Source organism: Plasmopara halstedii (genome assembly GCF_900000015.1).
Source record: "Plasmopara halstedii genome assembly, contig: Scaffold_816, whole genome shotgun sequence".
Lineage (NCBI taxonomy): Eukaryota > Oomycota > Peronosporomycetes > Peronosporales > Peronosporaceae > Plasmopara > Plasmopara halstedii.
This window is the reverse complement of record NW_020187732.1, coordinates 2,124,290-2,137,809: the sequence shown is the minus strand read 5'-3', so window position 1 is coordinate 2,137,809 and position 13,520 is coordinate 2,124,290. Positions and strand designations below refer to the sequence as shown.

Below are 13,520 nucleotides of genomic sequence, written 5' to 3'. Positions count from 1 at the left end.
AAGTACGAGTTTAGCGGATCGCAATCCGCTTACTCCAAGAGTAATTATTGCCTTAACCTAAGGCTAATTAACTCTTCCGTTTTCACCAAAATCTGACTTTATTTGTTTTATCTGCGGCAAAGCCGCCTAATTAAAATGTATAGATTTTCCTAAATATATATATAGTAAAATCTAAATACGTACATAACTACGAACTACCTAGCCACGTACCGTACGCTTATTTGGGTGCAGTCACACCATGCCCATCTCGTGTGACACACACCCCTGTTACCAGGGTACGTGTAACTCCATTACAATATTAATGTACTGTGCCATTACTCGTGGTAATCATAGCCATGCTAAGCAAGCTTCTCTGGTTTGTGCAACCGGCCAATTTACCATAAATTCAATGCGCGATGGGATTGAGCTTGGCTCAAAAGTATTCATAAAACGAGATCATGCCAGCGGCTAAGACATATTTCTCTGCAACAGAAAATAGATTTTTCGATCTCTGCAAGACGATGGTCAGACAAATTTCGGAATAGGCTTTAACTTCTTTTTAGCTATGTGGAGGAATGTTGCTGGTGCATTTCGCTCGAAGATCGTACTGGATATCTCTTGTTCGCACGAATATTTTCTAATTATTTCGTTGAGTAAGCCTAAACGATACACCCTATTATGCCGTATGCACTAAATTTTTATCAAATGTTTGAGCTCAATTGTGGCTCCATTAAGCTTATTGTTGATACGCTGATTTTTCCGCGTGCCGTCGGCCTTTCAAACGCAAAAGTCGTATCAACTGAGGAGACGTGCTCTATTACTTAAGGTGCTTTTTAATCTGTAAGAAAAAACATCAAACTGTCGCCTTCCTCCAGAGATCACGGCTGTTAGCTGGTTATAAGATATTTGACGCCACGGACCCAGTCAGTTTCATGACGGCATTTTCGATTGGGTGGCTTGGTGGTGATTTGTCATCATGTAAAAATACTCCTTGAAAAAGAAAAGAAAGAAATTGTTTCCTTGATAAGAATTGCTGCTTCAATCCTCACGTTCAGGTCGGTGATCTCCCATCTTATCGTTTTGATTATGCATCCATTAGGGAAAATCGTTAATAAATAAGAGTGTATCAAAACCTGGACTACGAAAACCGATTTAAAATGTATACAATTTTGTGCACAAACTTTTGAAACTTTGATGTTTTGCATGGTGGGTGCTTCATTCAGTCATGACCCAGGTATCTTGTCGGAATTGAGTAATGTCATGACCAGGCCCTATTTCCGTCGCCTATCTCATCAAGTACGTGCCTGGGACACCACGGCTTTTTGTCTCTTCGTTTTTCTCAGCATACCCTTTGATCCCCAATATGATACGGCTTTTTGAATCATAACACCGGTATACTTAGAGACCGCGAGATTCAGTCGCTTATTCTCATCTCGGTAGACTTCTAATATGGAGAAGTCGCTCCTGCCTTCCAAGCCAAGCAAGGCTACAAGCAAAATCGCTGTTGATTATCTGGATAGCTCCATGTTTCGAATGAAAGCTTTCGCCCTTCAAACCTGCGCCAAAGCGCGTTAGCTCCAGCGATCTAACTAACAGAGACAATTAATGCCTTTTCGAATCTCCACTAGGAAGGCATTGTTCGGTACCTAATGTCTTTGTCGTCAGGTTCATCCATGGCTCGTGCATTCCATCAAAATTTTATCTAGGATGAGATCGTAGCCTGAATTGAGGTCTACGACCAAATAGTGCCTGACGCTTACAAAGTCTTGTCACTTTATCTCGAGACTCAATATGGCCTATGGCACTTACATGTTTTACACCGCTGCGATACAAACGGCTTTTGTATCCACGATAGCATCATCAAGACCTGCAAATTTCTACTACTCTAAAGAATTGTACGTCACAAACAACTACATGTAGTTTATAAATCATTCAGGATGGTTTCAAAATAGCATCAACGGGCCACAAACTTAGGCTTTAAGCTCCACCTGTCCGATAGCGGTCGCTTCTTAACGGATGAATATTGCGAAGCTCAAACTCAGTGAAGCTAAATTGAGCTAACTCCTTTCCAGTGGGCCACTCTGCTTATATAGGATGGGCTCGATATTTCACTGCGAGGGGCGTTTTGATCAGCTCTGCGTGGGAGCTCGACCCTCTGTACCTCTTGTTGGGCGTAAATGTTTTGAGTCCCCAGGTATTCTCTGCGTGGACACAATGACGCATCTCAGCAGCCAAGGGATCGCTCTCTCAATACCCTGCCTCGATATGATCTAAGGCCTCTTGCACGCTCAAGTCCTTCAGTGCGCATCTTAACCAACCATTGCAGACTGAAAGCTGTATTATGTCATCAATGCAATAAGGATCGCTCGCTAATAGAAGTTGATAACGAAGAAGCTATCGATGCGAGCGATGCTTGTAAACTGCAATAACGTAAAAGGGCCAGCCGACCCCTGTACCATAGATCTGTATTCTTGCTCAAATGCAAGCAAATTTATTTCCCAAGCAAGTGAATACGAGTTGCACAGGGATCAAAAGGCGGCGCAACGACTCGCAATATCCACCACTTGAGAACTTACCCTTACAGAAATGTTTCTGACCGCATGTTAGTTCCCGTTATCGCGTTTGATCCACTGCTTTATAATAGTTTGCGCGGAGCAAGATTGCTTTAATCAAGCAGATAAAAATGATGCCAAACAAACATCCATTGTAAGGTTTGGTGGTATTCCACCGAAATCCAATTGTATTAGTCTGGGGTGCGTCACTATCGCTTGGTAAGGTGGCGGTAAGCACCACAACGTGAGTGGTGATTACAGAGGCCTTCAGCCGTGATATTCCCCAGCTCCATTCTCACATTCGATACAGTCATGAAGACCTAGTGCGACGAAATTAACGCGCACCTCGCACAAAAATATTTGACAATTAATGTTTGCGTTAGCTAACAAGCGGAGGATTATTTATAGGCCACCACTGATGTGCAGACAAAGGGATTAAGACTGTTTATACTCAAAGATAACTTACCTTGATATTTTACTACCTAGATTATAGAAACCTATATTTCGCTTGGCTTGACCTTTGTGTAGGCCTCTGCTTTATCAAATACGGTTCTTCCTATATTTACAACGTTAAATTCATGATAATCCTTCATGATGCATATAAGCCTCGCAATTGTCCGAAGGAGAACATCGTAATGGATACATACACCATGTAAAGGTACTTATTATGTTATACCCGTAAAATGCGGGTCACTACCAATTTGTCATACACTGATTCGCATATAATGAAAGCGCTACAAGCACCCACTGTGTATCCATATCCGCGTCTAACGCTTGCAAGTGCTCATTGCACCAGATTGCTTGCACTAACTTGCTTTGTGAAATATATAGTTTGACGAGACACCCAGAAAGACGCAGCCCCTGCACTAAGGTAACGCAGGCCATGTCGGTGAGGCGATTGAAGAATTCTTCGATGAAAGTTGACCCTTTCGAGTCTCAACACAGCAGTTGCATCGTCACCGAAGACTATACTGCCAAGCCATTTCCCGTCAATGGAATCCTCTCCGGTGTTTCGATATTCCCTATGCTAAACTTCACTTCAGCACGAGCTTCGCACAATAATTTCGTCCCCGTTAGGTGGAGGGTAGTACGACACCGTAACACGAAGTTCACGCTGAAGTCAGACAGTCGAGCTTGACCGTCTGCGAGCAAAATCGTCGCAACGATACTTGATGAATTCACCGCAGACCAACAACGTCGTGAACATGTCGTTTCCGTCAAAAGCCACCGACCACACGACAAATCTCTTACACACCTACTTGTGTGGACCTTCTGCGTAAATTGGGTAAATAAAGCGCGCTTAAAAATTGCCTAGAGGGGGGAGTTAATGTTCCGCAGGTGACCGTTTTTCGTTCACAGTGGTTGCGACAACAAATGCTTTGTTCAATGGTCTCATACTGTGAGGGAACATATGGCCCCTTTCGAGCATTGGGCGAAGAGAGTAAACTATGGCCTCAAATGTCGATTTCACGTAAACATACAGGCTAAAACGTCGTGTCATGCTTGTCCTTGTAAAGTATAGAGTGTGACGTCGACATCGTGGTGGATACATGCTCTCATCTCAGTTTGTGCTATAAACAGCTGAATATGCATGAGCGTGCTGGTACAGCTACCAGTCACAGCTCGAGCTTAAAACATGGCTAGTCCTTACCAGCTGGTGGGAAGTGCGTTGCACTATACGACCCTGTCCCTAGCTGGGAGATTAAAGACAGAGGATGAGCGTAGTTGAAAGCATCAATGGACGCAGGTCGATTCTCTGCCAAAGTATACCTCAATCTTCCATGGGTATCAAAGCGAAACTTTCCACTATCCCAAATAATGCTTTCAGCGAGATCGTAATATTTTCACAAGACTACGGGCGACATCACATTAATCATAACAATGCCGACGATCGCTACGTGGCTTGCTCTCGTGATCTTACTAGGTTCATACGGTTCGTCGACTCTCTCCAAAGTCCAGGCGTGCGTTTGATCCGAATTTTTGTCGTCGATCGGATGCGTCAAAGTGCTCGACAGGCTTGAGTCACCCAAGCAAATTCGAAAAAAGATAGCTAAGCGTAGGGGAATGCTGAGATCCTAATACGTGTTGAACAGAGTGCTTTCCATCCGAATCGCACTTGAGAATCGGGATTATAAGTTGGTTCTCCTGGGACACAAGCTGCGTCTGCATGCTCTCAAGATTGACAAAGTATACTTTGATCTTCTTTTTGGTGACGATTGGAGGTGATCCAGTGCAGCAAGGGTGAACATAAGCTCAATATACTGTGATTAAGTAGCTCAAAAGCGTTCGTTCTAGACTGACCAAACACAACGATACATGTTCGTATCGTCTGCTCCTAGCATTTGTGCTTTGCGCCTGAAAATTCTGGCTTTCGGCCAAACTGTTGCGTATGGACACTTATTACATGACGCTAATTTATTTGAAATGAAAATGTCGAGTTGTAGACGGGCTCATGTCATTAAATTTATCAATACCGCTAACCCAGGACCGGTGCCTTTTGTGTAGATGTCAAGGAACATGGCGATAAACTGAACCATGTGTAAAACATATCGTTAACTTATCGCATATCTTGTTAGGCGAGAGCATGCCACCCTAGCACCGCGGTCGCTTCGTCCAGGCGCACTGGTATATACCTTTTTACCAAGCGATGAACACATTCGGCTGAGCATCGATTCGCATACGGTTAGTTGCGAGTATATCCTGACCCGGTATCTAGAACCTGAGTAGCGCTCTGCACGATTTTGCGGAAATCTCGATTCAAATTATTGCCACAATAGGGATGAGAGTCGCTGTCAGGAGCGAGATGGTCCATCTTGTTTGGATCATTTGCAAAAATAATATCGATACTTATTGGACTAGTCGATCAAATACCGGAATAGTAGCCAAAAGCACCAACGATTGAGGCAAAATCTTGTCCAGATAATAGGTTTTGAATGTGCGAACATAAGTGCTTGCCCACCAATCAAAAGCGTCATAGAGCACTCGAGTTTGGTACATTACGATTACTTGCTGAAAAACTGTGTCTATCGCATCATCAATTCCTTGCGGTAGTACCTCTTTACGAGGCACCGCTGCGCGCTGAGAGCGTGATGTAATGGAGAAACCTGAAGACCAAGAATAGTAGTTAACACGCTTCCAAACGCGACAAAACTATGCAAAACGCCTCGCTGCTAAAAGCTTTTAATAGTGTAACACATGTTGTGTCCGACCTGAACGCAAAACTCGCCCCTGTCGCGTTCTATAAGGTGATGTTCAGAAAGGCCGTGTGAAATACGGCACGATTGCTCCATAAATGTTATGTCTAACAAGGGAAACGCCAGCCGCAAAACACATATTGTCATAACAACAGAATGTCCAGTTATGAACGTGTGAGCAACCATGGAAATTGTGGCAATCGAAAATGATGTGCTGACGTGATAGTCTATTTGGCATGATTGAGGCCGCGGATACTCTATGATTGACCCAGAGAGTTCCAACAAGAGCGACGCGATGTTAGAGTCGTTGCAATAGTGACGAAAAAGAATCCTGTGAACCAATTGACCGACGGTCATCTGTAAGCTTGGAACAGTACTAAATGATCGACTCTGAGGTTTTGCGCCCTACTTCGTTCGAAAAGCGTTTTGTGGCGAAAAAGCACAACCAACATTAAATGAAGCTGACCTGGCTTATATGTTATCTCAAAGACCAAAGATAGACATGTTCATAGATTGACTCTTCTGTACCTCTTGAGGCTGGCAAAATTTAAATGCAATGACTCGCTTGAAGTGAAGCGCAGCCTGTCCCAGAGGTCGAAATCCATAATCAAATCAAAAGATCGACGCTAATTTGGACGGTTTGGCATGAGACTCTCTTCGAAAGTCTTAAAGACCATTCATTCTCCTCGCTTCGCAATTTGGTATATTTCACTGGAAAAGTTGAAGGGTCAGCCAAGTCGGCGTAATTTCATCGTAAGAAATTGTACAAGTAATAATCAGACCAGGTCATGTTCCATGATCCATTGCAATCGTGACACTAGAAATGTAACTTTAATTCTGCCTACAGACCATTCTTCTCTAAGTAATATCTTGGAATTTTGTGCCCGCGAAGGACACACTCGTCGAGGTTGGAAACCATAGAAAAAAAGCGCATACACTCGAGCACTTCTTGCAAGTGATTGATTGGGATGTCCTCATCTGGCATAACTTTCTTCACACGACTAAAGATGACCATAATATACAACAGTTCTGCGCGCATAAAAGAAACTAAAACAGAGCATTCCACTCCAAGGACTCTTTCTCGCGAGGACAGCGAGCGACAAGGTCATGGTACTGAACAGGGAGACCGGACTTGCAGTTTTAGCGCAAATATGCTCTAGAATTGACGTCTGCGCCAAAACGTTGGCTGGACCTAGCTCGTCATAAGCATGTACAGTCTCTGCTTGTTATTATCATTTTTGTGCAAATACTTAGCAGCGAGTGTGGAGATTGATTTACTCTCACTAAACAATCTCGCGCATAGATGAAAGCGTCATTGATGGCACACTGTTATCTAGAATTGGCACGTCAGTCAATACTTGGTTTGAGACACCAGATTTATCTTATAGTCAAACATTCAATCTGGACGTCACACTCACAACGAAACTCTTTTTACTACGCCATGATATTTTTTCAGCAACTAGTAACAGTTATTCAAAGAATATTTGAGCATGTCTGTCTCCATCCTCGCGCTCAGTGCTTTTCAGACTTTCTTGATGACATACTGTCGACATCAGACGATAACTTCGGCTTCTCCTGCCTTTGAATACCAACTCGGGGGATAATTCTTTATGCGATACAAGACCTTATGCCTGAAGTAGTGAGGTGGCGCTAATATTCCATATGGTTAACCCGATTATTCCATTCAAGAGTGAAGAATCTTGCTCTCCACATTTTTTGGGACCTAACTGCTCCAAAAGGTTGCTTCAAAATATAATTTGGCAAGGTCAGTGGTATTGTCACGCCGGTACAGGGATACATTATTCTGAATTATGTCAAAGCCGATCCCGTCTCATTGCAGCATGAAACTATTTGTCTTTACAGCAGCTTTCCTCGAGGCAGCACAAAGCGGCTCCAAAAGATCAAACTTTGATAAATGCAATACACCTACACTTGTCTGCCCATTAATTGATAATGTGTAACATAATTTTTTTGTATTGACAGGGATCTACTCTGGAGACCGCGACATTCACGCACACAAACTCGTCACGATATATATACCCTCCAAAGTATGCGATGATCTGGGGCTAACTTCTGTCTCATGTTGATACCGCGCGTTACAGATGCTCCTGTCTTTTGTGCTAAGCTCGAAGCAAAACAATTTCATAAGTTCTGATAGCGCCAATCATACGCCTTGCAACAAAGATTTTCTAGCTTCACACCTGTACTAGGAGATAAGTGCAGATCATCCAGCATCGTTAACTTTCAGTCAATGAATGGCTCATGGCGCGCCATCCAGGTCATATATAGGAAGAATCCGTATCTCAATATAAGTCTAGGAATAGAACAGCGTCCCAAGCTGCCAAAGTCTGACATTTTGTAGTCAGGTTTGTAAGAGCGCTCAGCATGTCCGTATCGCAACTTGCACGGATATGAGATCCACAATCAATGCTTCAACATGCTGTCTAGTGTTTCAACCTTCGCGCGCAGCACATGATCGTACTATAGGGATTTGTGCCGTTACAATCCTGGAACGTTACTACTAGCAACCAATAAACGTAGGATATTACCCCATCTTTCTTGTATAGAGTTGCTCCCTCTAGTACTGGGTCCCGTTGAGCTTAATTACCACGAATTGAACAAAAGCCCGGTTCTTCCTAGTAGGCCGCTGTGAGCGTACTGCGTCACGACTTTCACTACAAGATTTATGTCGATCCGCTCTGCATGAAATCTCAATCATCGTACTTCACAATCAGAAGAGAAGGGGATACGCATGGTCCGCGACTTTGCGCAGATCTTTATTTCTACGATGTCCTCAGGTATACTAGTAAAATATAAATCTTTGCAAATATTGTGTGTCATACGCATGGATAGCTTAGTTGCGATCACGTGAAGAAGTAGTTTGCGAGTGACGATGGCACTGATATTAATTCGAAGAAATGACGTTTGTATGTGGACTATGGCCTAAGAAGTTGACTGAAGCCGTAGTTGACATGATAGTTTACTTGAACGTTCCAAAGAACCCAGAAATTATTGCGCGAAGCTGCTGAGTCTTAGCCTTCAATTGTATCCTGTTAGAATCAATAGTCACCTTCAAGATTCTAGATGATAAGAGTAACGATGCATCGTCGGCAACACATTTGCAATACCCAGCTTGCCTTAGCGTGAATAAAGATACCTTGAAGAGAGCAGATGAAGAGAAAATTCTATCGATAATAATTCAGAGCTGAAATTTAGCTCATCGTGGGCGCTTCTTGAACTGTGCTTGATAATGTGCAGTTTGTCCGCTTCACACTCAAGCCAACTTACAAAGTTATACTGTTCATAGCAAAGAGATCAAGCAGAAGATTACATTGCCATGTAACGAGAACGATCAAGAATCTTCGTTGCTTGTAGAGACATTATGTGTCAATATAAATTTAACTAACATTTAATTCAAGTCATTTCCACATACGAAGTTTTCTATGATTACCATAAAAACTTCTATCTACATGTCTTCGAGTAGACAACTAAGTATGTACAAACGTGCTCTCCAGCATTGCTTCATTAGCAGCTAGGTCCATTTTGTTGAGCGCTACATCCATTTATTCTAATCCAGATCGGTCCTTCCATTAATACTTCTGCTGTTCCACTGCTACTTTGCGCGCTGAGATTTGTTTTGCCTCCAAAAGACATTCAAGACAGAATAACATCGACTTTTGCATCACCTCGTTCCCAATTCCAATCGATATTTTCTTGTATACCGAACATTTGCCGCAATATGAACGACGGCACACTTGACACGTGCCTCCACGTGAAAGCAAATAACTCGTCAGTTTGCTGAGACTGCGAGTACAGTTAGCGCAGTGACCGCTTGAGCCAGGAACACTAATTATCGGGCGAGCTTGACGAGTTGATTGCTTCATCATCCATGTTAACTTGTACGCAGTCGCACACTCCATTGTATTGACAAGTGCCATGATTTTTTCAGCAAATGCCGAAGCTGCTACATTTACTGGCACATCTCCATCTAGCTGCAAATAGGCACGAGAAAACATTTCGACGGAATGATGACGTGAACCTGTGACAGGAACTCCACTATTAGCAAATGTTTGGCATACTGACAAGTGGCCGTGTAATACATCGTCAGTTCGAGGCAGTGTGAGGACGTCTGACAAGTCAGTCGACTGACGGAGACCATAGCTCACCATTTCACCCCGAGAATCTTTAGTAATACCTGTGGATTCTAGAAAGACAAAATCACGAGGTTGGCTAAATCGACCATAAGTCTGACGTCCCCATTTGACACCAATGAACGTAAACGGATTTTGAGGTGTTGGTTTAGCTAACACAAGTAACAATCTCGAGTCTTCAAGCTCAGTACCAAGATATGACTGACGCATCATACAATGTTGTTCAGAATCTGCAAGCATACCCAATACAGCATCTTCAGCTGTACCATCGACAGTTCCCGAAAGAACGACAGCCGGTGGTCGTGTTTTTTTAGCACGAGGACGATCGTTGTCAATTGTTGTTTTTGACGTATTTGTTCGCGAGCTAGACGACGATGACGACGACACTGCGTCTGATGTGTCACTAGAGGGATCCGATCCATGTAATGTGCGACGCGAACGGTAAGCGCGGACATCATCCTTTGTCCGAACAAGCTTCCATGCCGATGTATCGAGTTGGCGACCATTAGCAGCAAACGCAGATCGTAGCTCTAACGTGCTCTGCACTAAAGCCTCAACTTCGGCAATTAAAGAAGCTTCACGCTCTGGAGATAGTTTAATGTCTGGAATCGCCACGTCATGTACGTTAAATTTTGCCATGCTTAACATGCGTTTCAAGCTTCCAGGCTTTTTGCGTCGTTTGTATAAATGAACGAGACAACGAGTAGAACGAAAACGAAGGTTTTTTGTCAGCGACCATCAGTCGCCCTTATCTTAAGGTGGCATCATGACGACATGGACTGTCTCCAGTAAACTTGACTTCTCGATGTCCCTCCCTCTCTACTTTGTGGTGCCAGCGCTGGCTTTTAGTATCAACAGTGAGATGTACTTGATGTCAACAATAAGCTTCGTCTTCCACATATTTGTATACCTGCATTCATGGAACCATAATTCCTTTATTTTTCGGATGTGATGATAGCTATAATATTATCAGTTCAGTAAGTTATACTAAGGAATTCCCGTATTTCCAACAATTGTCTACAAATTCTTGCGATTGTACACTTTTGAAGCTTATTCGAAGCAAAGCATCGCACTACAAAACGAATTAAAGTGCTTGGATCGCTACACTTTATGAAGAAGCTAACACTTCTTCGAAATGTCTCTGTGATGTATCGTGACTTTGTATGGATAGACTCATGACGAATGTGCTTCGTGAATGTCTCAACTTTTTATTTTTTTTTTGTTTGCTTGTTAATCGTAGAAATTCTCATCTAGATTTCAAAAGCAAATTTAATTTGGAAGCTGTTCAGATTATAATCTATCTGAAAATGCTATAGTATACTTCGAGCCAGTGTCGAAATATTAAGAGCAGGGCAAGTCACTATCAGGACATAAACATCATGAACCCAATACTTCATTGAAATCCTCTAGCCAACCTGAGCATAGGCTCTGTCCACCTTAGTGTGAAGCTAAATCTTATCGTCTAACGACTCTCCCAAACTCTTATTCTTGCAGACATGTCATTAAGCCGATTGCATCCACACATATGTTCTAAAAGGACTTATGCTACAAAATTATTTGAAAATATATCATTCGTTGACCAGTGGAGGAGGACCAATTTTTCTGCGCGTTTGAACTCTACAAATGAGCTTGACTGATAATTTGATAAGCTCCTTTCGCAAAATACTATAAGTTGAGCGTTTGCGCATCATTCAGCTTGATGAATCGTTTCAGGAGTCTAGACGTTCAGTCATTCAGTACGACTGATCACTTAGTGTGGTCATACACTTTGACTTCAAAACGCCACTGTAAGGATCATAACAATGGGTGCAGGGGTGCAGGATCTGACTCATCTATCATTACTTTACGCCCCTAAGACAGGAGTAATAAAGATCACTTACTAAGATGTTGTAACCTTCTACCAAGTTGATGTGAAGCGACACAATGCATCAAAAATAAGACAAAGAAAGTTATCATCAAAACCACGTAGAATACTCAGGAGTTCTTCTTCTTTTTTCATCTTGATAAACGCAGATTGACGCGTCCTCCTTTTACAATTCCTGACTCAACACTTTTCTATTTACCCAAACGCCTGTCAGATTCAACAAATCCATTCCATGTTCTGTAGGCCTTTGTAGCAAAGCCTCAAGAATTCTAACTCTAGCAGAAGGTTACAACATCTTGGTAAACGTTTTATAGCTCCTATCTCAGAGGGTGTAAAAGTAGTGATAGATGAGTTAGATCCTGCACCCATTATTATGAATCTTCAAGTGGCACTTTAAAGTAAAGTGTATGACCACACTAGGTGTTCAGTCGTTTCAGTGCGACTGTGGACATACACTTCAGTCTTACTGAAACGAAACATCAAGCTGAACCATGCGAAGACACTAAAGTTTCAGTCTTGATAGTCCCCGAAACATTCTTTAAGTAATCATTTCGTATCAAGTTGTCGACCAAGCTCACTTATCGAATTCAAACGCACAGAGAATTGGAGATCCTTAGTATTTTAACTGCCCGAATGAACGAGTGATAAGTTATTTTTGTAGCATAAGTGGACGTAGGTCGTCAAAGTTGCAAGATCATGTTGATGAGGTGCTGAGTACATTGCTAGATGTGATGACCGATGTCTACGAGTTCGCAATTGGATTATCAGTCCAGTAGTTAAATGCAAACTACAAACATGTTGTCTTTTCCAAAAAAAATAGGGAGCCTGTAATGTGACTGTGTTCACGTCTTACCATGTCGCTTGCGAACATCGAAATGGAACGTGGGAATGAACACTTCCACACAACAGCTTTCTTGCTTTTTAACGGTGGTGTCAAATATCTCAAAGCCATTAAATCGTACGTCACTCACTATCCTAGTTTAAAAGATAAATATTCGCTTAAAGACCGTTCACATCTGAGTGACGAGCTAAAGCTCATAGCGACCGAAGGTCTCAACTCCTTAAATTGGCCCGAGCAACGTAGCAGCCATTGAAGCTCTGTAAAGTGGCCCGCCGCCTATATTTTAGTCATCCCTTCAAAAATTAATGCCGAGCTCTATGCTATAGCTGAGAATTTCGTCTGCTATTCACGTGAGAGTGGAAGTGATTGCAAATGCTCTCTAATCTCATGTCGCCACACACCACGTTGCTTTACGACATTTAGTCTTTGTCTTAATTATAGGCTGATTTAATAAAAATGTGTGGTAATTTTTCGTATTTACTGTAGTAAATTTCGAGTGATAAAATCATGTAAACATGCTATTGTTTTCATTTTTTAGCCTAAAATCCTTAAATTATGCCACTTATCAATAATAATATTCTATTTCACAAGAAGGACGCTAGAATTCTACAGTGCCTTATGTGGTATCAAGCTAATACAACAGATTAGACGTGTTGCCATCTAGTACAGTGTTGATATGCATAATGTGTGCGTGTGGGATGCTCTGGGTTCCGCATTCAAAAAAGGCATCTGAACCCGTTCGCACGGCGTTTTGTTTATACTATGAGTCAAAGCTACCTGAGTACAAAGTGCACGGCAATTCCGCTGCACTCGGTAGCACTTGCTGTTAATTCAACGACTGAATCCTAATGCGGATACGTACCAAATCATGGTGTACGTACACATTAATGTATTGTACTCGCTACTTTTTTGAGTGAATCTGAAAAGTACCATGATGGA

At 42.4% G+C, this 13,520-nt stretch overlaps 4 protein-coding genes across 4 annotated transcripts; 1 reads left to right on the top strand and 3 right to left on the bottom strand.

Moving 5' to 3' along the window:
• Positions 1 to 4,171: 4,171 nt before the first annotated feature.
• Positions 4,172 to 4,408, bottom strand: PHALS_14381 (uncharacterized protein; the record flags this gene model as incomplete). Its single annotated transcript, XM_024730183.1, has 2 exons — positions 4,172 to 4,337; positions 4,395 to 4,408. The coding sequence occupies 2 exons, from the start codon at positions 4,406 to 4,408 to the stop codon at positions 4,172 to 4,174; spliced, it is 180 nt and encodes a 59-aa protein (XP_024580485.1).
• A 970-nt stretch (positions 4,409 to 5,378) lies between these two features.
• On the bottom strand, positions 5,379 to 6,082 carry PHALS_14380 (uncharacterized protein; the record flags this gene model as incomplete). The annotated part of the gene is made up of 2 exons (XM_024730182.1): positions 5,379 to 5,681; positions 5,741 to 6,082. The coding sequence occupies 2 exons, from the start codon at positions 6,080 to 6,082 to the stop codon at positions 5,379 to 5,381; spliced, it is 645 nt and encodes a 214-aa protein (XP_024580484.1).
• A 1,484-nt stretch (positions 6,083 to 7,566) lies between these two features.
• Positions 7,567 to 7,795, top strand: PHALS_14379 (uncharacterized protein; the record flags this gene model as incomplete). Its single annotated transcript, XM_024730180.1, has 2 exons — positions 7,567 to 7,659; positions 7,709 to 7,795. 2 exons carry the CDS (start codon positions 7,567 to 7,569, stop codon positions 7,793 to 7,795), a joined length of 180 nt encoding a protein of 59 aa, XP_024580483.1.
• Positions 7,796 to 9,315: 1,520 nt separating this feature from the next.
• PHALS_14378 (Zinc finger, FYVE/PHD-type) lies at positions 9,316 to 10,515 on the bottom strand (the record flags this gene model as incomplete). Its single annotated transcript, XM_024730179.1, has 1 exon — positions 9,316 to 10,515. One exon carries the CDS (start codon positions 10,513 to 10,515, stop codon positions 9,316 to 9,318), a length of 1,200 nt encoding a protein of 399 aa, XP_024580482.1.
• Between the last annotated feature and the right edge of the window lie 3,005 nt (positions 10,516 to 13,520).